General features: G+C 43.1%; 1 protein-coding gene across 1 annotated transcript; it reads right to left on the bottom strand.

Moving 5' to 3' along the window:
• Nucleotides 1-10,550: 10,550 nt before the first annotated feature.
• On the bottom strand, nt 10,551-19,735 carry aprt (adenine phosphoribosyltransferase). The gene is made up of 5 exons (XM_084021165.1): nt 19,571-19,735; nt 14,637-14,740; nt 14,016-14,149; nt 13,064-13,142; nt 10,551-11,440 (listed from the first exon to the last, which is right to left on the bottom strand). The coding sequence occupies exons 1-5, from the start codon at nt 19,657-19,659 to the stop codon at nt 11,301-11,303; spliced, it is 546 nt and encodes a 181-aa protein (XP_083877291.1). The 5' UTR covers nt 19,660-19,735; the 3' UTR covers nt 10,551-11,300.
• Between the last annotated feature and the right edge of the window lie 6,429 nt (nt 19,736-26,164).

Raw genomic sequence — 26,164 nt, 5'->3', positions numbered from 1 at the left:
AAACAGGATTGTACAAAAGGATTTGATGTAGTTCTTAATAACTAACTGTAGGGGCAGCAATACGCCAAAGCTGCGTCTAGTCTGCCTAACTAAAGAAGAAGAAGAAAATTAGGGAGATTTTCGGGCGTTTACAGGGACGAAAATCCGACTTTTCATGCAGTGACATAGGCCTACCTCTGGTAAACCACTACTCACCTACTAATGCTCTCTTTTGTTTCATTTCCTTCCTGAGAGGCTGCTGAGCCCCTCACACGTTGGAGGGTTTCATCCCCACTCCAAAATGCCACTAATACGAAGCAAAATGACTTAGTGGACTAAAGCGAGCAGCCAAGACGAGAAAGGCTGCATCGGGGACACTCGTCTGGCAAAATGTGCATCCTACAATGACGGATTCTGCATTGCTGTGTCATTGCTCCCCTGATCCGAGCTGGATTCGAACCGGTGAAGACCGGGCCAGAGTCTCCTGCGCATGGGCATTACGCACTTATCTTTAAGCACCTGCTCTAACCACTCGGCCACCGCGCGGTGGTGTAGTTTGCTGTTACTAGAACCGTTATATAGCCACCACCCTACAACAGCTAGCTTAACTCCCGCCTACTACTTCTGCCTTACTAGCGGAGCTGATTCCTGTACAGGAATGTTGCTGGCTACTAGCCCGCCCGCTCAGCTAACCGTTAGCTGCAGTTGTTGACATTTGTTATTTATGTAGCTCTGGTTTAGTAATGGCATTTTTTGTACGAGCGATTGCGAATGAATTACGATCATTAGCGAACGATTTAGAGAACCATGCAACCAACGACTATGTTCAGTTTCGTCTGGATAGATTGATGGATGACTTGGCTCAGCTCAACGCCGATATGGATGTGGAAATGGAGCTAGCAGTGTTAGACGGTCTTGAAGAAGTCGCCCGCCAACTTTACACCCTGTCAGAGTCAGAAGAAGGGACCCTTGGACGTCCGTCGTACAATATACCCCCCACTTTAATCGACGCACACCTACTGCGGGGGCACACTGCTGGGGAAATAGCACAGGTGTTCGGAGTGTGCGAGAGAACAATTCGTCGGAGGATGGCACAGTACGGAATAGGGTAATTTTTACTCCTAACGCTACATTGTCTTTTTGTCTGGTTTCCCGTGTCTCGTCTTTTAAAGGTGGCAATATATGTGTGCAAATCCACAGAGATATTTAACTAGCTAGTGTTTATTGATGGTAATGTTGCTCACCTTATCTCCAAATACCACTGGGAAATATACGGTGTTTATCTTATATAGTCTAACGTTAGGTGCACATTTGAGTCCAAGCTTTTAGTATAAATTGTTCATGATATCATAGAACATTTATACAATAATATGTCTCCTTGCACTGCTTTGAGTTTTGCACTGAGTTTAAGTGAACTAAAAATTAACTAACGTTACTGATATTAACTTACATTAATATGCACTGGGAATAGGTCTAACAATACTTGATTATATAGGCCTATATGCTTTGGTTTTCAACGACAGATGGACTGGTGACTAACATGCTTATATTACTGACAAACTTATTGTAGGAGCCAACATTGGTTTGGCCTGTATTATTAATTGTTTATCCTGCACACGCTCTTTGGTTCCTATTATTTCCGGCAATTAACACCTGGGTGTGTTATGTCTCAGACAAGACAACACTGAGCCTCTTAGCGGCCTTTTAAATTGGACAGTTAGTCGCTACACTTAGTTTATCATATGTACTCCTTACAGGTAGTGGATTTGTGCTGCTGCATTTGTTGATACTGTACATGGGTGCCATTAATTAACATCTTCAGTTTGTCAGATGATCTGTAACCCTATTTCTGGAGTAAAAAGTGAACAGAGTCAGATGTGACATTTCAGCACAATTGCATTAGTTTGACACATGATAGTGTTGCATATATAAACTCATACAATACGAAAGATTTTAACTTAAATTATAAATAAAATGTATAAACTTCTACAGGACACAGCAGCTGAATTTAGACTAAACAGGAATGAGGTTTGTTTTAGGTGACACCGATTTAAAATAATCGTCGTTTTGTTTTTACTGTGAGATGGGTGACATTTCTTCGTTGCCTCTTGTGACTTTTTGCTTGTTATTTTTGATGATCAGAGTCCACAATCTATTAACTCCAATAGAGGACAACAATCTGGATGAAACTGTGACCCAAATTCTGCAGCAGCATCCCATGTCTGGATACAAAATGATGGTTGGGCACCTGAATGCACAAGGCATACGCATACAAAGTAAGGAATTGTATTCATTACCCATTAATTTGTTCAGGGGTTATTTTATGTTGGGATTTGGCCTACTTGCCGATTTACTCACAATGTGAGGAAGCTGCTTTATTTAGTGCTGGTCTGGATTTCATCTGGATTTGTGAATTCACTGCCAGATTGGGGAATGCTTTGCTTTTTTTCTGTACACCATATCTGTGAATTTTTTTGCCTATTATAGGACAGCGTGTCCAGGAATCCATGCGGCGAGTGGATCCTGGCGGAGTTTTGATGCGCACCCTTCAGCTGAACCCAAGAAGGCGTAGGAAGTACTCTGTTAGAGCACCGAACAGTTTATGGCACAGTGTGATTAAAGTGGGGGGTATATTGTACGACGGACGTCCAAGGGTCCCTTCTTCTGACTCTGACAGGGTGTAAAGTTGGCGGGCGACTTCTTCAAGACCGTCTAACACTGCTAGCTCCATTTCCACATCCATATCGGCGTTGAGCTGAGCCAAGTCATCCATCAATCTATCCAGACGAAACTGAACATAGTCGTTGGTTGCATGGTTCTCTAAATCGTTCGCTAATGATCGTAATTCATTCGCAATCGCTCGTACAAAAAATGCCATTACTAAACCAGAGCTACATAAATAACAAATGTCAACAACTGCAGCTAACGGTTAGCTGAGCGGGCGGGCTAGTAGCCAGCAACATTCCTGTACACGAATCAGCTCCGCTAGTAAGGCAGAAGTAGTAGGCGGGAGTTAAGCTAGCTGTTGCAGGGTGGTGGCTATATAACGATTCTAGTAACAGCAAAATACACCACCGCGCGGTGGCCGAGTGGTTAGAGCAGGTGCTTAAAGATAAGTGCGTAATGCCCATGCGCAGGAGACTCTGACCCGGTCTTCACCGGTTCGAATCTAGCTCGGATCAGACGTAGCAATGACACAGCAATGCAGATTTCGTCATTGTAAGAGATGGATTTTGCCAGACGAGTGTCCCCGATGCAGCCTTTCTCGTCTTGGCTGCTCGCTTTAGTGGACTAAGTCATTTTGCTTCGTATTAGTGGCATTTTGGAGTGGGGATGAAACCCTCCAACGTGTGAGGGGCTCAGCAGCCTCTCAGGAAGGAAATGAAACAAAAGAGAGCATTAGTAGGTGAGTAGTGGTTTACCAGAGGTAGGCCTATGTGCTACAGGCAAACAATCTTGTTTGCCGTCAAAGTTAGCTTCGAAATTATTATTAACAAGCTATTACTTTTGGAGAGTACAAATGAACGCAGGCAAGTTACAAGGTTTTAAGTTTCAAGCGCAAACTCACATAAAAACATCACCATTCCACATTTCAAAGTAATTCACAGTGAAGAACCAAATTGAAGGAGTTCTAACAATGAGCACAATCTTCAGTGGGCAAATCATTTACATTAAGAGCATTTTCAAATCATAAGAAATGTTGTAAACACTGGTGTGTTGTAGTTGATTTCATATCCAGTAGATGGCAGTGAAGCAGGATGCTAAGCTACTGAAGACAATCGTAGAAGAAGAAGAGGCTGATCCTAAATCTTGGGTGCAGTCGAAGGGTGCAGTCGAATAGTCAAAAAATAAGGTCCTAACTCCTATTCCTAACTCCTATTCCTTGACCTCTGGGGAAAACGTCACGGGGTTAAGGAAAGGCGATAGGAGAACTCAAAAGGACTTAGGAATAGTCGACCGCGGTGCTCAGAGAATCCGACCAGACTTTCACTAAGCTACGTCATTATAACGCGGCCGCTGATGATTGACAGCTGATGATCGGCGCCGGCGATTGACGTGCGTCTGCGCTGGAGAAACTACAATAATGGACTACAAAAAGCGCATCGTCCACTTCTCCCCATGTTGGTTTTATAAACAGCTCGTTCACTGACCGGCTTCAGGTCCAGCAGCTCCTGTTTGAGCGGTTGCTTTATTTACGTTTCATTTGTGGTTTTAGTTTCGTTTTTGTCAAGTTTATGTTATGTTAACATGATTGAAATAAAAAAATAAAAAAAACGTTCCATTATTATCACTGTCCACACAGATTTATCAACACTATTCCAATTACTATATGTCTGCATGAAAGTTAATGTTAAATATGTAAATGCACATATGGTTTGTTTTCATGAACGGCCGAGGTGTGCGGCACTTTAAATGTTGCTCTCGCAAAGAATTGTGGGTCGGCGTAATCTCCTTTCCTATCGCATAGGAAGGTCTGTTGCATCCTATGCTAAAGGAGCTCTGAAAGGAAGCATTGGAGCTCCTTTCCTTTGCATTTAGAGAATTCGAACAGCTCTTATCATGGCGGCCACTTGTTTACTTCCGGGTCACTTCTTCAATTAGGAACCTTCCTAAGCAAAATAGTTTTTTTAGTCTTTTTTATTTTTATTTTATTTATTTCAATCATGTTACAAACTTGACAAAAACGAAACTAAAACCACAAATGAAACGTAAATAAAGCAACCGGTCAAACAGGAGCTGCTGGACCTGAAGCCGGTCAGTGAACCAGCTGTTTATAAAACCAACATGTGGAGAAGTGGACGATGCGCTTTTTGTAGTCCATTATTGTAGTTTCTCCAGCGCAGACGCACGTCAATCGCCGGTGCCGATCATCAGCTGTCAATCATCAGCGGCCGCGTTATAATGACGTAGCTTAGTGAAAGTCCGGTCGGATTCTCTGAGCACCGCGGTCGACTATTCCTAAATCCTTTTGAGTTCTCCTATCGCCTTTCCTTAACCCCGTGACGTTTTCCCGAGAGGTCAAGGAATAGGAGTTAGGAATAGGAGTTAGGACCTTGGGTGCAGTCGAATAGTCAAAAAATAAGGTCCTAACTCCTATTCCTATCTCCTATTCCTTGACCTCTGGGTAAAAAACGTCACGGGGTTAAGGAAAGGCGATAGGAGAACTCAAAAGGACTTAGGAAAAGTCTACCACGGTGCTCAGAGAATCCGACCGGACTTTCACTAAGCTACGTCATTAAAACGCGGCCGCTGATGATTGACAGCTGATGATCGGCACCGGCGATTGACGTGCGTCTGCGCTGGAGAAACTACAATACTGGACTACAAAAAACGCATCGTCCACTTCTCCACATGTTGGTTTTATAAACAGCTGGTTCACTGACCGGCTTCAGGTCCAGCAGCTCCTCCTTCCTGTTTGACCGTTTTATTTACGTTTCATTTGTGGTTTTAGTTTCGTATTTGTCAAGTTTGTAACATGATTGAAAAAAAAAAAAAAAATACCATTCAATTATTATCACTGTCCACACATTTATCAACACTATTCCATTTACTATATGTCTGCATGAAAGTCATTGTTAAATATGCAAATACACATATCGTTTGTTTTCATGAACGGCCGAGGTGTGCGGCACTTTAAATGTTGCTCTCGCAAAGAATTGTGGGTCGGCGTAATCTCCTTTCCTATGGCATAGGAAGGTCCGTTGCATCCTATGCTAAAGGAGCTCTGAAAGGAAGCATTGGAGCTCCTTTCCTATGCATTTAGAGAATTCGAACAGCTCTTATCATGGCGGCCACTTGTTTACTTCCGGGTCACTTCTTCAGTTAGGAACCTTCCTAAGCAAAAAAGACTATTCGACTGCACCCCTTATTTTTTGACTATTCGACTGCACCCACAGTCAGAGAAAATCACTTGACATGCTTCTTCTATATGTAGACTACCTGCACGGTAACCACACCTGGAGCCTAGAGCTCCCTCTAGCTACTACTGAAGTCTCAGGATACTACATCCCTCCCTTCTCAGGTCAACAGACAACACTCACTGCAAAAGAAAATAAGAAAATTAATCACAGACATAAGATACATTTTACTTAAATCTATAAGTTGAACGCACTTCAATTTAACTCTTATGGTACAGACACACCAACTCCGGCAGCGACGGATACGGACGCAACGGACGGTCGAACGCACCGGCGAGTGGGCGGTTCTGTGTTCAAGTTGGGCGGGACTTGAGTTTCGCTCTGCCGTTTCCAATATGGCGGCCGGGCCACAAACGATCTCATTTTACAGTTAAACTACACGCTAAAGCATGTTTCTGAAAACATTTGAGGCGGGAAATGTGTAGTGCAGTAACAGAATCTGGATTCATATTTGATCAACACTGCCTATTTTGATAGTTTGAACGAAGTTTCTGGAGCCGGCGGCATTGCGTTGGACGGACGGCATTTGCATAAAGTTCAATCCATCGAACTTTATGCAAATTCGCGTACGGCGACAGGGCAGTCAATTCGACGTGCCGTATCCATCATGCGGAGCTCCTGCTCTACATAGACAATGAATGGGATCCGTTGACTTGACGTCTGCTGCCGGAGTTGGTGTGTCTGTACCTTTAGGGCCCTAGTTTCGTAGACCAGGCGCCGTCAGCGCGCAGCGCACCTGCGCCACGCCGACGGGGTGTGTCCGCCTGGACTTTGAAGTTTCGCGCGCAGGCTCGCGCGCTCTCGCACACCTCCCGTCTCGCCCACCCGCGCAAGTGGGAAAGAGGGAGGAGAAGAAGGCGTGAGTGGGAGACGAGGAGGAGACGAGGCGTGGACTGGGATTAATACAGCCGATTCAGATCTTCACCAATCAAATGAGCTTCTCTCCTCACCTTTAATGCGTAAGGGGAGGTTCAGTGCAAGTTTCGTCACTTGACAGCCTAATGACAGAAGCAGCGCCGCCGCTCCCACCACGCTCATCACGCGCTGTGCGTGCGTATAGTCATAATAATTATAATGCCGATATTATATCACTATAGAAATTATAGGCACATTTTAGGCATGTCTATCACAAAACAGGGTCAGGGTGCACAGCTCATCATCTGCGCTCCACAGCTGCACCGGATTCCCTGTCAAACACCAACTTTTCAGCCGGGGATAAGCCTGTAGTAGAATGTGGAGTGATTCTGTGACTAAACAAGAATCTGGCCACCATTGCTTCCAAGCTCTCCTTTCCTCCTTGCATTCTCTTCATCCCCTCCTTAACCTGATATTTAGTCAATCAACACAAAGTCAATCAAAAAGCCCCAGTGGAGAGGACATGGCGTCTGTCGGAGACTTCTGTATGGACAAAATCAATGAACAGGCAGAGGCAATTAGTAAGCTCATGGCTGATCTGCAGAAAGCGGAGCAGGAGCTGAACTCCGAACGTGTCCTGCGGCAGCAGGAGACATCGTTCCTCACCGGTGAGCTGGGAAAGGCCGGCCAGTACCATCATTTCCACGTCAGTGTCATTGCTTCTCTGCAAAAACAAGAGTTTGAGGTGAGGCAGACACTGGAGAGATGCCAGGCAGAGACCAGCTGGTTGGCAGAGGCCCTGAAAGAGGCACAAAGTCAACAGGACATGGCGTCTGTCGGAGACGTCTGTATGGACAAAATCAATGAACAGGCAGAGGCAATTAGTAAGCTCATGGCTGATCTGCAGAACACAGAGCAGGAGCTGAAGACCGAACGTCTCCAGTGGTTGGAGGAGAGATCCTCCCTGACAGCCACTAGCGGCGCCAGGATTTTGATTGTGGGTGGGCCACAAGAAAAGTGGATGGGCCAATTAAAATAAGCCAAAAAAAAAAAAAAATAAACGGGGTATAACGTTAACGTTAAACTATAACGTTAACGTTAGCCTAACCGTTACTTGCCTTGCTGGTTTGAGGGAGTGGCTAGGGGAGGACTTGACGTGGAGAGGCCGGCTGAGCTGGATGGTAATTGATCACTAACGTTACTTAAAATGGTAGTTTTCTTCTCCTGCTCCTCGGAGCGTTTCTTGGAAAATTGAAATGAAAACAAGCTGCTTTGCTTCGCCATGCTAAGTTTCATATAAGCTAATAGCTACCGTCTGTGTCTATCTCATGGATCATGGTCTGTCTGTTCTGTCTGATTTCTCATCTCAAAGCTTGCGCGCCAAAGTCATTCATTTTATTGGATCACTTGCTGGTGACGATGCAGCCTGTGGGCGGGCTTAGTAGTCCACACGGGGTAGAAGCCGCTGATTGGCTGAGAAGCTTTCACTCAAAGCTTTCCTCAGGCTGCTTATTGGATGAACAGCTAGAAAGAAAATCACTCACTAATCAGTAGGCATGAGTCAAAATGGGCGGGCCCAGGCCTAAAATGGGTGGGCCCAGGCCCACCAGGCCCAATAGTAGCGCCGCGCCTGCTCACAGCCCAGATTGATGTCCAGGCAGCAGAGGCCAGCAAGATCGCAGAGGCCCTGAAAAAGTCAGAAGAGCTGCAGCTGCAGTGTCAGGAGGAGAAGTCAACCCTTCAGAAAAACTTTGAAGAACAGTTGGCGAGTGACCGCCTGGTATGGTGGCAGGAGAGAGCCTCCCTGGAGAAGCAGAACCAGAAAGACAAGGCTTCCTATCAGGCTCAGCTCCACAGAGGAAGAAACTCATGGTGGCTGATATAGCAAAGGCTGAGCAGCAGCACAGGAGTGATCAGGATCAGGCTACAAAGATCCATCAAGCCCAGCTGGAGAACGTAGCCTCTCTCCAAACACAACAGGAGGAGGCTACAAAGATCCATCAAGCCCAGCTGGAGCAGCAGAAAGTGGAGACCAGCAGGATTGCAGCAGCCCTGAAAAAGTCAGAAGACCTGCTGGAGGCTGAGCGTCTCCACTCTGAGATGGAGAAAGAAGAGAAAAATAAATCTCAGCAGGATCTGGAGACCGAACGCCTCCAGATGGAGGAGGAGAAGTCATCCCTCAATGCAACGCTGAAAGAAGTCCGGGTCAAGTACCTCGACCAGCTGAAGTTTGTAGCCTCTCTTCAAACACAACAGGAGGAGGCTACAAAGATCCTTCAAGCCCAGCTGGAGCAGCAGAAAGTGGAGACCAGCAGGATAGCAGCAGATCTGAAAGAATCCAAAGATCTGCTTGAATCTCCGCTTTCAGGAGAAGTCATTGATTCTCCAACAGCTGGAACAATCCCAGAACAACCATGTGGCCCAGCTGAAGATGCAGGACGAAGATCACAACAACTTTGTGGCTGCTCTTCAGAAAAACTTTGAAGAACAGTTGGCGAGTGACCACCTGGCATGGTGGCAGGAGAGAGCCTCCCTGGAGAAGCAGAACCTGAAAGACAAATATTCCTGTCAGGCTCAGCTCAAGAGTGATCAGGAGGAGAAGTCATCTCTCCTTCTGGCCACTGAGAGCCTCAGACAGGCTCTACAAGAAAAAGAAGAGGAGTTGAAGACTACAGAAAGCTCCTTGAGGTCCCAGCTGGACAAGGCTCAGAGCCAGATCCAGAAGAAGAAGAAGCCATGGTTTAAAAAGCTCTTCACGGGACATAGACACTGATGAAAGCACACACACACACACACACGCACGAAATTTGGCCCAAAATTTGGAAAATAATGTATGCTGTATTATATTCCTATTATTTTAGTAATTATAATACATATATATATTATTATTTTAAAAAAAGGGCGGCACAGTGAATTGTACTGTGTCGTGTGGGTTTTCCTCCGGGAGCACCGGTTTCCCCCCACTACTCAAACAAACCAATTTGGCCCTAAATTTATATGATATATTCTCCCCTTGTCCATGTGGGTTTTCCTCCGGGCTGCTCCGGTTTCCCACAAAAAAAAAAAACCCTCTCCGGGAACCATCACCTTACCGCGGTGGAGAGGTTTGTGTGTCCCTATGACCCTGAGGGCTGTGTTATCTGGAGCTTTGTGCTCCTGATAGGGTTTCCCATGGCAAATTTGTCTCAGGCGAGGGGCCAGACTAAGAATGGTTCAAAAGCCCCCATGTATAAACAAGGAAGAAGAGGAGTGACCCAGCCCGGAGGAAGCCCGGTCACCCGGTCCCCGGTCATGCTCTTCTTGGGTGATATTATAAGCAGTGTTAATTGTGATTAGCATGATTGCGTCAGCATGGGACACCCAGAATACCCAACGACGTCAGGAGGTGAAATCACTTGTTCAAACCATAACATGTCAATGTTGTGTGGAAGCTGATGCCATGCCAGCATTTGATATGTCATTAAGTAGATGCAGTTTCCTGCATTCTGGTGCATTCTAACATGTTTTTAGAACACGTCTCTTGCCTATCTAACGTCTCTTGGTCCTAGAATGAAAATAAGAATTAAATAGGCCAATCATTGTTCTACTGACATTTTTATATGAGAATTAAATAGGCCAATCATTGTTCTACTGACATTTTTTATATGAGAATTAAATAGGCCAATCATTGTTATATCAAAACTATTACTGTTACATGATGAGGGTAAAAGTTACTTTTTCTACTTGAATTACAACAGCTTTAAAAATAAAACACATTCAGGATGTAATGAAAACAATAAAGAACTCTGAATAAAACAATAATAACAACAAAAGGTTTATTTTCCTTATCTGATTATTCCATGAGAAAGAAATGTGGTTGCATCTTTTAATTATATCCAGAGAAAGTGGCTGGCTTGTTTGAAAATTTGAAAATATTAAAAATCTAAAAGTACAGAAATTTATTCCATGACTCATTCAGAGGATCTATTTATGCTTGCATGCAATTGCAATTTCTGTTAAATGAATTTCTCCCTGTCGTGGATTATTCCTTATGTATTATATTATTTCCCTTTGATATTAATGAGTCCTAACAATGTCAACTGAGCTTCTATTTCAAGCAAATGTCCTCAATTGACAGAAAACATCCTGGTTATTAACTACAATACATGCTGAGGACCAGTCACACTTTTATTTATCAAAACAGGGATCTCCGTTACCATGGACTCAGCAGTACGCTGAAGCAAACTGATTCACAGCTGAAACCAGCAGAATGGACAGATGCGCTGATGTTTGCCAGTAAAAATGGGGGTCCGATGTAATGTGGGACTTGTCCGACGCCCATGAATCCCAGTATTATGGAGATATTTTAAGACTCCTGAAGGGTCTGTGGAAACCACGCCTCCTAAAGCACAACAGCAGCAACAGATTTACAGAGCGAAATGGAACAAAACAGATACTGAAAACGTATCGAAAACGAAAAAGTGCGAGCTGAGGAGGTTTCTTGTTTGGGAAGCACCAGACTGGAGACAAGTTAAAGGTTGGTTTTCGCAGCAGTGTGGCTGCTGGTCCTCAGTACTGCACCAGGGAGAACACGCTGTGGGGTTTCAGTTTGTCAACGCCGTTCAGCTCTTTGAGCTCGACGACCACCAGGCAGCCCAGAATGTCAGCCTGCTGCTTCGTCATCAGCTCACAGGCTGCATACAACGTCCCTGCAACACACACACACACACACACTTTATTTCTATAGCACATTAACTCAAAGTGCGTTCCAGAAGAGGTGAATTGGGTTTTGATCGTCCTCACTCCATGTTTACACAATTAAAGACATATATGGTGTAGAGAAAAGAAGTTGTAATACAATAAAAATACAAGTAAAAATGAAATAAGAAGTTGGGAGAAATTACATAAAACCAAAAGAAAGCCTGAGGCTGTTAGAAATAAGTTAACAGAGGACGTGACAAAAGCTATGGGGACGTACTGAAAAATAATATAGCTCTCCACGTCTCCAATGAGCAGCACCAGGCATGCACTCCTCCTTTCTAAATCCCCCAAGTGACCAATTTACCATTAAACATATTTTGGTAGATTTTTTGTAAACCTGAGTCGATTTATTTTCACTGATTAGTTTATTTAATGCAACAACAAATTGCGTCAGCATGGGACACCCAGAATACCCAACGACGTCAGGAGGTGAAATCAGTTGTTCAAACCATAACATGTCAATGTTGTGTGGGAGCTGATGCCATGCCAGCATTTGATATGTCATTAAGTAGATCACTGATTAGTTTATTTAATGCAACAACAAATCACAAATAAAAAGCTTGTGAAATCCTGGAGCAATTAGTAAATCCTACACATCAGCCATTTCCTCCTCTTAAAGCGATGGTTCAGAGTAAAATGCACCCTAGGTAATTTCCACCATGACATCCAGCCAAATACCCCCTCAGAAGCATTTTTAGCGATGGTCCACATTGGTCAAGATAGCCGCTATCAGCCGAATGGCTTAGTACTAGCGCTATGGTACAGAGGGTATATCTCGTAAATTACCCCACTAATAATGCATGGAATGTTACCAAACTTCTGCAGTAGTACACATAGGGTCTGTACTCACAAAACGAGGCATTTGAAAGTTTGTAAGTACATCAGGAGTTTATTTAAAAGAACATTTGCCTGATAGCTGCTTGGCTGCTATGCTACCGCTGTGCCGACGCTACTTCCATGTTTACCCAGCTGTTTCCATGACGCGAGTTTCACGCGAGAGTATGAAAAAGTTTCGCTGAATTTTTATAAATGCTTGTATTATCAGGTCAACACTTGTCATCACTTGTTGACCTGATAATACAAGCATTTATAAAAATTCAGCAAAACTTTTTCATACTCTCGCGTGAAACTCGCGTCATGGAAACAGCTGGGTAAACATGGAAGTAGCGTCTACGCAGAGGTAGCGTAAGCAGCCGAGGATAGAAGCTATCAGGCAAGTGTTCTTTTAAATAAACTCATGGTGTACTTACAAACTCTCAAATGCCTCGTTTTGTGAGTACAGCCCTTATGTGTACTACTGCAGAAGTTTGGTAACATTCCATGCATTATTAGTGGGGTAATTTACGAGATATACCCTCTGTACCATAGCGCTAGTACTAAGCCATTCGGCTGATAGCCCGATCTTGACCAATGTTGACCATCGCTAAAAATGCTTCTGAGGGGGTATTTGGCCGGATGTCATGGTGGAAATGACCTAGGGTGCATTTCACTCTGAACCATCACTTTAATAAAAACAGAAGGATAAAGTGTCAGTAAAGCAATAAAACAGATGTAAGCAGGTGATATCTCACCTCCAGTAGCCAAAAGGTCATCGATGAGTAGAACCTTCTGTCCTGGAGCCACTGCATCCTCCTGGATCTCTGCTTCTGCCTGCAGGAACAGTAAAAACCTGTTCAGGAGAGAAACTGGTGCTGCATGGTGGCAGCATCACGCTGAGGGAAGGCTCAGCATCAGACACTGAAAGAGATCCATGAGATGAACGCCCAGAGCACATGAGTCCCATTCCAGGGTGATGACACCCAGAGGAGCAATGTGGACTGGTTTCAGGACCCAGGTATGAAGGCACCAGTACAGTCAAGAGCATGGATCCTGCATTGCGTTGGTGGTCTCACCAACCGGTACCCGAAGATACAACTGTATGGTAGTATTTAGTGCCCTATCCCACTAACTGGACGCAAAAACAAAACACAATAATAATAGAGCTGTAAAGATTAATTTGATGAATCGATTGTCAGTCCTACCGATTCAACTAAATCGATCTGCTAAAATAAATAAATAGAATTAATCGTTTTGGCTTCTCCAATAATCCATATAAATGCGTTTAATCAGATGAATCGTGATTCTTACTTATGATTAATGTTTTAATACGTTTAAGACACTCTCTCCCCTGCCAGCATGCAGTCTATTGAAAAATGTTAAAAAATAACTGAGCATTACATTTTTATATTCAGCATAAAATATTATGCAGGACTACTTTTTTATAGAATAAATATGTTAAATAAGTAATTCTGTTTGTTTATTTTTTCATCTTTCAGAAGAATACAGATTCACACACATCCATGTACATGCATTTCATGTTATTTATATTTATTGTTTTGTGGCCAGTCAGTCAGGTTAAAGGAAACGTAATGGAAAAAGTACTGGACATTTTCTGGAGATTAGTTTTTATACAGATTTTGTTCTTGCGTTGCTTTATATTTGTGTATTTGTGTATTTGTGTGTGTGTGTGTGTGTGTGTGTTACCCTGCCATACTCCAAATCATATGCCACAGAAACAGTGGTTCCTGGCAGTTTGCCTTTCTTTCTGACCAGGACGAAGCCGAGACCCAGCCGCTGGGCGAGCAGAGGGCCAAACAGGAAACCACGAGCATCGAGTCCTGCACAACCAGAAAAAAGACAAAAGGCAAAACATGCATTACAAAGACACACCAGGTCAAGATGAAAACAGAGCACGACTTCACACTTTTTACTGATCACCATCATTATGGAGTTATTTCAGCATCCTTTCATCTGGTTATCGATATTAAAACACAGATAAATGGTATACTTTGGGTCCATCCAGCTGTAGTAAACCAGCCAATGTGTGTCTAACTAGATCCAGTGAATATGGTGAAATCCACAGAGCACCTCTGGATGATGTCATGAACTCAGACAGGATGGTGTTTGGTTTCCTGGTGGATCTGGGACTTCAACATGTACAAAGCAGCACTAGTGGTGATTCCAGCCGTGATGGAGGAAACCTGGTTGGTTTCTACATGGAGGGGAGCCCCGCCTCCTCTCCAGGTGATGCAAATAAACACAAATCCATGAATAAACACAAACACGCTGGCCTCTATTAAAAAGCACTTTGCATTGGTTCCTTACCGACGATGAGATCAACCTGCTGGTGATTCTTCTTTACATGCTCTTCAAACAGGTCGATCACGGCTGTCAGAGCAGCTGGGTCCTTCAGGAGGGGACAGATATCCCTGCAGCAGACACACACTACGTTTAATATGGAGTATGAAACATCTGTGTGGTGAGACCACAGAAGAACCTTTGATGAACTTACAAACGTTCTTCCATCAGCACACCTGCTTACACTAGAGAGAAAAATCAATTAGAAACTGAGCTGGGGCTTTTTAGGATGGATTTTGCTTGCCGTTAGGTGTTCACACCTTGACAGACAGACAGTGTTAATGATCTTCTGGCTGTGCCAGCAAGCAAATAGTGACATTTAACTGTCATTCTTGACTTTCTCCTCCAATACAGGCTATGAATGTGTTAAATAATAAGTAAATAATAATAAAATAAATAAAAAATAATAATATAAATAAAAATCTTGTCGTAGTGTAATCATGGCTAAATTACTTTGAACTAAATCAGTTAATTATGAAAGCGTCAGGATGCAAACATGAGCTGGTTCTTCTCTTCTCCGGTTTAGTGGAGGGAAGACTTCCGGTTTCAAAATAAAGGCCCAAAAAGCACATATAAAAAGGAAATATGTGGATGACGAATTGGATTTTATTCACAATAGGTAGACGACATGTCACCATTGTCTCTTATTTGTTAAAAGGAAATTGCCGATCTGCCATCTGAATGAGTTTACATGAATGTGAGTATCCAGGTGCATACAGTTCTCTACAGGCACCACGGAGCAGCCGGAATGCATCATCCTATATCCATGAAGCTGCAATATAATTCCATAATCCTGGAGAAACGACGTCCCACCACCGACATGTCTCCACCCCGAAACACAACACAGCTGGGTTAATGTAAACACTGTGTGCATGGTGGGGTCTAATGAAAGCGTACATTGGGCTTTCAAGGTTTCTCTTTCATTCAGAAAACAGCGGATTGTTTGTTTCTCCAGTGAATGCAACACGCTTCTGTAGTTATTCAGATATCAACGTGCTGTCGTTTCATCGCTTCTGACACGAGACACGCTTCAAAGGCGATTGTCCGTTTCCAGGACAACGGGTGTTTCCACGCGTGCAGCCATTAGTGTTTCCAACTCCATCCATCCATTTTCTACCGCTTATCCTGTATTCAGGGTCGCGGGGGGGCTGGAGCCGATCCCAGCTATCATTGGGCGAAGGCAGGGTACACCCTGGACAGGACGCCAGTCTATCACAGGGCCGACATGTAGAGACGGACAGGTAACCGGTCTATCACAGGGCCGACATGTAGAGACAGACAGGTAACCGGTCTATCACAGGGCCGACATGTAGAGACAGACAGGTAACCGGTCTATCACAGGGCCGGCATGTAGAGACAGACAGGTAACCAGTCTATCACAGGGAGACATGTAGACGGGACAGGTAACCAGTCTATCACAGGGAGACATGTAGAGACAGACAGGTAACCAGTCTATCACAGTTAGACATGTAGAGACAGACAGGTAACCAGTCTATCACAGTTAGACATGTAGAGACAGACAGGTAACCAGTCTATCACAGGGAGACATGTAGAGACAGACAACCATTCACACTCACATTCACACCTACGGGACATTTAGAGTCATCAATGAACCTATCCCCATCCTGCATGTCTTTGGACTGTGGGAGGAAGCCGGAGAACCCAGAGAGAACCCACGCTTATCCATGGACAGTAGCACGTTCCGAGAGCTAGGGGCATCGTAACAAAAAGCAGTCTCGCCAATATCAGTATAGACTCGAGGAACTTTGAGTAGCAGTAATTCAGCTTAACGGGTCAAGCAAGTGCCTGAGTTCCATTCTAACATATTTGTTAAATGGTAATTTGCCTAAGAGGGCCTTATAAATATATAAAAACCAGTGCCTCTTGCGCCTTTCTTCAAGTGAGGGCCAACCAACTTTTCCATACAGAATACAGTGAGTATCATATTTATCACCAGTGATAAATCTTGCTGAATGATAGATTGAATCTAGACGTTTCAGAGTGGAGGCAGCAGCATGCCTATAGATGATATCACCATAATCCATGACAGACATAAACACTGCTTCAATTATTTATTTTCTTGAGAGCACTGGAAAGCAAGATATGTTTCTGTACAGAAAGCCAATTATTTGTCTCAACTTTAAGATGAGTTCATTAATATGACATTTGAATGAGAAATCTCATCTAGCCAGATGTCAAGATATTTGTACTCCGAAACTCTTTCTGAGCCAGTTTTGGCGTAAAGATGCACACTATTGTGATCATAATTTTTGGCTCGAGTAAACAACATGTATTTTTTCTTAATTGCATTAAGCAGTAGTTTATGTTTGATTAATGATTCCTGAAAGGAATTAAAAGCAGTTTGCAAGTTGTTAATGGCTGTCTGAACAGAATCCGATATGCAATATAAAACTGTGTCGTCCGCATAAAAATGGGCATTACAGCCATTTAAAGAAGGAATAATATCATTAATATAAACAGTAAAAAGCAATGGACCGAAGACAGACCCTTGCAGTACACCTCCACTAACAGACAAAAAATCAGATTTTGCATTGCCAAGCTTAACACATTGGCGCCTGTCAGTGAAGTAGCTCCGAAACCATGCACACGGATTAACATCCAACCCCATTGCATCTCATTTTCTCAAGAGCAAATAATGATCGACTGTATCAAATGCTTTAGATAGATCTATAAAAAGAGCAGCACAATGATACCTCCTGTCTAATGCCGATATGATGTTGTTTGTCACCAGTGTGATTGCTGAAATTGTGCTTTGGTTGGCCCTGAAACCAGACTGATAAGGATTTAAAAGTGAGTAGTCTGAAATAAAAAGCTTAAGTTGAGAGTTGACCAAAGATTCCGTTATCTTTGCCGGACGGGGTCATTTGGAAATAGGGCGATAGTTATTCAAGTTATCTCTATCTCCACCTTTATGTAAGGGGACCACATGTGCTGATTTCCATTGAATCGGAAATTTTCCACTTGAGATGGATAGGTTAAAAATGTTTGTTAGTTGCTGGGTGATGATTGGTGCTGCAAGTTTGAAGAAAAAGGAATCCAGATTGTCCTCACCAGTAGAGCACTTAGGATTTATGGCCTGTAATGCATCAAACACCTCACTGCATGTGAATGGGTGGAAGGAGAAACTAGAGATGTGAGCTTTGGGAGACTTAGTATTATCAGCAGTACAGCTGCCTGAATCAGAGTTAACGAGGTGGAGCTCCAGATACTCCTTTTCAAATAAAGTTGCAGCTTCTGCAAAATGTTTGTTTAAGACATGGCATATTTCGGAATCATTTAGTGCGACTGGGTTACCTGTTTAATAGGGGGAATTTATATATCTTATTTCTATTTGTATCCATATTTACTGCTTTCCAGAACATTGTTGGGTTTGAGAAGGAGCTAGTGATGAGATTCAGGTAATAATTTGATTTTGATTTTCTCAGGGCTGAAGTACATTTATTCCTAAGTTGTCTGAAATGTAACCAGTGTGAAGGATCACCTGAACGCCTTGCTTGGGACCAGGCTTTATTCCTCTCACAGAGTAAGGCTGATAGCTCTTTGTTAAACCAGGGTGCAATCCTTTCTTTAATTCTAAACCTCTTAAGAGGGGCATGTTTATCAACAATTGATATAAAGGTATTGGCAAAGGAGTGAAGAGCAACCTGAACATCACTGTTGTTCTCTGCATGATTGGCAAAAACATATGCTACAGGGGTCACCAACTACATTTGTCGGAGGGCCAGAATTTTACTGGACAGTCACCTTGGGGGCCGGACCCTCAAATAAAATGAAATAAAAATCAAATTTTGGCACAACATTATTATTTAATGTTTATATTTTTCATTTCATTACAAAACTGAAGGCATTTTTAGCCTTTATGAGTCAGGCTCCTATCACTTATACCACAGTCAACCACCAGGAGTGATTGAGAGAGATATTTTGCCTCAACTCAATTTAAGTAAACTTTATTTATAGAGCACTTGAAAAACAAACACAGCTGAAAAAAAGCCTCGACTATAGGGCTATCGTCACTGGCTTCAGCGCCAATACAGTTTCAGTTAGTGGAAGGAAATTCACCTGCGGCAAGTTTACTTTTCACCAACTCCATCTACTTCTCCAGGCGTAAAGCCCAAGTGAAGGCGTGCACGCAGCGGCGTCAGGTCTGCCCCCGCAGCTCTCCATGATGCACGTCACACGCAGCAGCCAGACTTTACGGTAACCAGCAGCGATGATTCATACTTTTTTTTTTTTTTTTCACCGATCGGAAAAATTAAGCCCGAGGTCCAACCCGACCCGAACCCGCGGGTCCCGTCGGGTTTGTCGGGCCGACCCGACCCGTTGAGAACTCTAGTGTGGACCACATGATATTTTCTCCTTGATCCTCACAATTTTGGAATTCAGTCGCGGGCCAGATCGGACGGTTAGGCGGGCCGGACCTTAGCGCTGTCGGCGTAACTGTCGTCCATGCCGCTTTGTTGTCTTCCGGTATCTTCTCCGCAAGTCAGTACCTCGACCAATGAGATGAGCGGGATTCTGGATTCTCATACTCGTGTGAGTGTGCTGTCGAGTCATTGGTCAAAGAACAGGAGAGGGAGAATAACTTTACCGTACATGTTCTTATAAAGCGCCATGCATTAATTCATTCCATTGACATTTTACACACTATTTTTTATTCTCACGGTAATACGGGACAAAGTGCGTCCCTTTTCAGCTCAATACGGGACGCGTACTTTTGTTGCTGAATACGGGCAACCTTAGATGCCCTAGCAGCCGGACATACTCGCTCCACAGTGCGAGGCTCCTCGTGAGCTGTGGGGACACGGGACAGCCTTGCGCGTGGAGCGGTGACGGCTCGCGTGGAGGAGACGGAGCCGCCGGGAACACGAACGGAGCCTCACCTGAACAGGATGCCTTTGTGGGGGAAATCCGGGAACGCTCGGATGTGTCTGTGGACCAGCTGGAGTTTGGACTCTGTGTCTGCTGCCATTCTAGCTCGCTGGATCGCTGGATCACTGGATCGCTCCTCTTCTGCTCCTTCTTCTTCTTTTTTCCTTTTGGCGGTTGTCAAACAACGTTGAGGTGCATTACCGCCACCTTCTGTAATGGAGTGTGGGTCTGGATGTGATTACTCATACACTTACAACCGCTTGTTTATTTACCACCTGTTTTTTGAAAAAAAAAAAAAAAAAAAATGTAAACATAATTCGTCTGAATGTCTCTGTAATAGTCCTTTAGCTACTTTCTCTGCTTGAAGTTGCTGTTTTAATTGTTGCCTCTCCTGATTTTGTCTGCTTCAATCACACCTGTGTGGAGGTGTGATTGATTGATTGAAGCTTTATTTCAGACTCACCCACTGGGAGGTCCATAATACAAACAACACATACAACAAGATAAAAGCAAAACAAAAGACAACAGACGAGACAAACCTAATATAGACATAAGCGCCAGTGCCTCCACATTCTCAAGGAATACTTTACAGAACTTCGTCCTGGGTTGACAATAACGGATATTATGTCATTGTCAGAAGCATCAATTCTGCATATCATTTTGTACATTAAATTACGCAGAACAGCAGGGCAGGTGGGAACACCAACATTAACAAACATTTGACTGGCACTAGAGCATCTAGGTGCTCTGAGCAGCAGCCTCATACTATCATTATAGGCCACAGTGAGTCGTCTCAGGCTACTTACTCTATAACTGGACCAGAGGTGTGCAGTATAGAGGGGAGTACAGAATGTCTTGAATAGAGCAACTTTAACAGGAACAGAGCACATACTGAATTTGCGGCACAACATGTTCGCTTGTGCGTACAATTTACGACACTGTCTATAAATGTCCTTATCATCAGAAAGATCATTTGAGATAACGTGTCCAAGGTATTTAACTTCATTGCATTCCATGAGGGCAGAGCCAGATAAATAAAAAGCTGGAAACCTCGACTGGTGATCATCTCTACTGCACACAATCAAAATATTGCTCTTCTTAGCATTATATGTAATATCATACTCCATCCCATATTGGGTGCAGAGGTTTAGCAGCTGTTGTAGCCCAGCAGTGCACGGGCTGAAGACGACCAAATCATCTGCGTACATTAGATGATTGATTAGACAATCACCGACCATACAGCCAGCACGACATGCATTGAGACTCTTGGAGAGATCCTCCATATAAATATTGAACAATAAAGGTGACAAAATCCCGCCTTGGCGGACACCATTGTTCACATGGAATGGGGCAGATGTAGACTTTCCCCACTTTACCCGCATGGTCTGTTGAGCATACCAGAATGCCAATATTCTAACAAGATAACTAGGAACCCCTCTTTCACACAATTTTTTGAGCATTTTTTCATGGTTCACACGATCGAATGCCTTAGAGGCATCTATAAAACACAGGAACATTGTTGTATTTTTTCTATTGTAATTATCCAGTATCTCCATTAGAGCAAAAATACACATATCAGTGCTTATGTTTAAACCCAAATTGGTTGTCAACAGTGAGAATGTACCTCTCCAATCTAGACATCAAAATGATCTCCAATACTTTAGACAGTATGCTGGCTAATGCAATTGGTCTATAATTTTCAGAGCTGTTAAGCTTGCCAACCTTATCTTTTATGACCGGCACAAGCAGGACAGCCATAATAGAATCAGGTAAGGTGCCATGGACTAGACATCCAGTAAAACAAAGACTAAGCAGGGGACAGAGTTTCTTACTTGCATGTTTCATGTGTTCGGCCGTAATATTATCCATACCGCGTGCCTTGTTGTCACCAAGCTTCATGATTGCATCATGAACTTCAGAGGGAGTAATTATCACCCCCTCATCATACACTATAGTGCCAACATCAAGACGGTTACTTTTAACGCAGTTAAGCAGCTCCTGATATTTCTTCTGCCATAGCAGGGAGATCTCATCAAAGCCACTCACACCTATATTACAGGGTAAGGGTCTTACTGTTATTAATTCCTCTGATTTCTTTCCAAAAATCATTTAGATTGTTGTTTAGCAACTTCCTGGCCAGTGAATCCGATCTCAAGATGTCTCTTTATATACCGTAGAGCATATTTAAACTGAGCATTAGTATGTTTCTTATGTTCAAATAGTGGGCCATGCCTGCTTTTGCCTGCCTCAGCCCATAATTTAAAGGCATTTCTGGCCTCTGCATGGAGTTCTTCTACATAGTCATTCCATCCTGGCTTCACATTACTCATTTTTGACCTCTGTTTATAAAGAGGCTTGCTAGAGATAGTGAGAGATTCCACAGTCCACAGTACAGGTCTACACTCACTACAATAGCCATCAGCATGTGTTTGAATTAAGTTACCAGTGCAAATGCCGAGCCTTTCTTCCCAAATAACACCTTCTCTCTCCTCCAAAGGGCAACCCGTGTTTGCAGGGATGTTTGTTTCAGTACCTGGCTATGTCGACACATAGGAAACCACGTATCAAAAGCAGGGAAGCAGCTGACAGTTAGTGTACAAAGGGCTTCTCTAACCACTCACATAAAACGTTACCACTTTGGACAAAAGTTTTTTCCAAAGTGCTTAGTGTGTCTCAGACCGAATGTGGAGAGAAGACCAGGAATCCAGCCATCCTATGCTTGACGACTGCATTAACCTCTCCAACTCTCAAGTCTATCCACACACAGGTCAGAGCAGCCCTACCAACCCCCCTGCAAGGAAAGCCTGGAGACTGGGTGGTGATAAAAGACTGCAGGAGACGTCGCTGGAGGGAACCACGCTGGCCACGACCGTTTCTGGGACTCCTGGTAAGCAACTCAGCCAGGAAATGAGCAGAGAGAGCCACATGGGTCCACACCAGCCACTGCAGGAAGATGCCACCACTCAAGACGGAGATCCAGAGGGAGGGAACCGACCGGCAACCCGACAAGGACGAGGAAGACCCAGCAAGGACCACCCCAAGCTTTTACACTGGGTCCCTGGGAACCATTCTTAGTCTGGCCCCCTCACCTGAGACCAATTTGCCATGGGAGACCCGAACAGGAGCACAAGCCTCCAGACAGCCTCCCTCAGGGTCATAGGGACACGCCAACCTCTCCACCACATATGTGATGCTTCCTGGAGAGGTAACAGGCAGACTTTTAGGCAGAAACTAAAATAACATATGAACTGAAATGTGAATTTAACAAACTGTCAAAAAACTATTCTTGTGAAATAGATCAAATCCTTACTCCATAACTTAATTTGTATTTTCAAATTAAGTATTTTCTTTTATTTTACTTTTGTATTCTGTATTTGTATTTATCAAGCATCTAATTCTAAGTGTTTTTGAGTACCTAAAACAGATAATGATATAAATTATTATTATTATTATTATTATTATTATTATTATTATTATTATTATTATTATTATCATATAAACTTGTGACTGGAAGCCCAGATTCCTTTTTTTTAATGTAAATTCGAACCTTCAAAATAAGATATATACACAATGTAAGGTCCATAGTACAGGAAAAAGGTAGTAATAATAATAATAATAATTCATTTTATTTATGGGTGCCTTTCTAGACAATCAAGGTCACCTTACAGGATAAAACAACAATAAAGCACTCAGTCCATCAAAAAAGCAGTCATAAAAGCAGGGAAATAAAACTACATACAAAATCAACAACAATAAATACAACAATAGAAACACTGAGTCCCTCGAATAGCAGTCATAAAAGCAGTGAAGTAAGAATACTAAGAGCAAATAAATTAAAGGGAGTAGGCCTGTCTAAAAAGATGAGTTTTGAGGTGAGATTTGAAGGTGGTTATGGAAGTGGAGTGTTGGATGTAGTGAGGCACAGAGTTCCAGAGGTGGGGGGCTGAGGAGCTAAAATGTGTCTGTTTAAAGAGCCAACAACAGACGTCAATCACCAGCTGTCGCATTATAATGACGTAGCTTAGGGAAGGTCGTCTTTTCCTAAATCCCGATAAGTTCCAGGGAAAAGTGGGGAGAAAAAGACATCACGTCGTCGGTTTTGTGACTTTTCGACCGCAACTCAAGTATATGTCGTCTTTTATTGTGAAGGCGCACCTCAGACCCCGGACAGTGACGTCATTCTTCTTGTGCCAAGGGTTACACGGCTGACGGACGTCTAGCTGAAAGTTGCCCTCCATATTTCAAACTTTATCTTGTTATAAAAGCACTTGTCCGTATATATAACATAACTTTAATTTATATGTTCTTTCTATTTTCTTTTTTTCTTTTTCTTTTTCTTTTCTTTTTACTATTCTATTCTATTATTTTTTTATTAAGTGTAACAGATATGATTCTGAATTATATAATTTATTATTATATAATTGATTAATATAAACAAATTGTTATTTTCCATTGTGGTTACAATACTTTTTGTATGTTCCTCGTAATTATTTTGAAAATTTCCAAGAGTGTTTTTACAGCTTTATGAAAAACATCCATCCATCCATCCATCCATCCATTGTCTACCGCTTATCCTGTATTCAGGGTTGCGGGAATAAAAAACACGATATTAATAATAGGAATGATAATAGTAATATAACGTATTTATACATAAAAAACAGAGTTTACAAAGTGCTTTGGCAGCTTTTAATTATTTTTAACAGTAGAAAGCCAAACAAAAGTAAAAAAAAATGTAATTGGTAAAACTGTATCCAAATCACCAGAGACAGTGAACGTATCACAGACAGATGCTCATAAGTGTACGTGGTACTGCTCTGGTACCACGTACACTTATGAGCATCCTTATGTTGGAGCATGGTGTTCGTTATGGACAGTCCATGACTAGCACAGAAGTATAAGAACAAACGACCACTTGGATTTAGATCAGAGAAGTGTTCCTCCCTATCACGCTGCTCCAGGTATCTCTTTGTTGCCCATGTGCACGGTGAAGTCTCCGAGCAGAACTATGGAGTCCCCTACTGGAGCCCCATGCAGGACTCCATTCAGGGTCTCCAAGAAGGCCGAATACTCCGAACTGCAGTTTGGTGATACTGGGCTACTGCGACAAAACCTCCTTGCAGGAGTGAAACGATGCAGTACGTCAATGATTCACTTTTGTTTTCAGAAAGTGAACAGGCCTGCCAGGCTGACACAGTGGCACTGCTAAAGTTTTTAGCAGCACAAGACCACAAAGTCAGCCTCTCAAAACTGCAGTGGGTAAAACAGGAAGTAGCCTTCCTAGGCCACATTATTTCCCATAATGTTAAAAAACTACCAGATAATAGGATCCAAGCTATCTTGAAAGTGATGCTGAGATGGCACAGCCTCTGCAGAGTATGACGCATGATCATGGACTTGGACTGACGGACACACCCACTTGGACAACCAATGGACATGCCAGCTTTGTTGAGCTTGTAAAAACCCTGACTGCCGCCCCGACCTTGGGCTGACCCGACTCAGACCAACATTTTACACGGACTGTTTGTAAAAAGACAGAATGAATGTCATCCTCATGTAGTTGCATCCATCCTCCTGGAGCAGAGAATGAGCCACCTCACTCCAGCACAGATGATGCATCACCATCAGGTTTTGCTCTCACTCCCTAATGTCACTATAACCTGATGCATTGTACTTAATCCAGCAAGCCTTTTGTCTACAGCGGTTGATGGTGAGCCACACGACTGCATGGCGGCAATTGTGGAAACATGCTCACTACGATCCCGCCGGTTGCTGGGTAGCGCAGCATTGTTGATTCGTCGTCATTTTCATGACACATGCAGCATATAATGCACTATCATTGATTCAAATAAACATGTGGTTGGTCTTGTTGATATTTTAAAACCATGTGAGCGAGGGGCAATGTTGCGCTGCGCAGCATCCGGTATAAATGGGTTAAAAATGGATAATGGATTGCATTATCCCATACTGTTCAGGATGCCTGGACACCTCCCTTTAGAGGACCCAGGACATGCTGGAGAGTTTTGATATCTGGTCTGGTCTCGGACATCTCAGGGTCCCACAGAAAGAGCTAGGAAACATTGCTGGGGAGGGGGATGTCTGGTATTCCCTGCTAAGTCTGTTGTCCCCACTACTCGGCCCAGATCAGAGTAACATTTGGAAGGAATACTTTTCTGTGTTTTGTGGGGAGCAAATGCCAAGACACGTTCTTTGCATTCGTTAGCTAATTAAACCAATTTGGGAGTATTGAATTCTGTGAAGGTGACACATTTTGGCACCATTTTCCATTTTGTACTTCAAAGTGCTCTCTAAAACTAGGCCTGCAATGATTTTAAATTAACTAATTTTTAAATTAAGACTTTGTCCACAAGTTTCACTTAGTACATCATTGGAACCCTGTTTAACAAATATATATTTAAAATTAGATTACCCAAAACTATGCCCTTAAACACCTCAGCATACTCAATTCAGTATTTATAACTTCCAAAATGATGGACATTCAGTGCATAGTAAGTGGAAGATGCATTGTTTTGGGCATTAATGTGTGTTGTGAGAACATTTCTGGATCATTTGTGTTCAGATTAGGGCTGCACAAAAAATCGTTAAAA

This window comes from Eutrigla gurnardus (genome assembly GCF_963514095.1).
Source record: "Eutrigla gurnardus genome assembly, chromosome: 11".
In the NCBI taxonomy this organism is placed as follows: Eukaryota; Metazoa; Chordata; class Actinopteri; order Perciformes; family Triglidae; genus Eutrigla; species Eutrigla gurnardus.
Note: the sequence above shows the minus strand (reverse complement) of the source record. Positions and strands in the feature narration are given on the sequence as shown.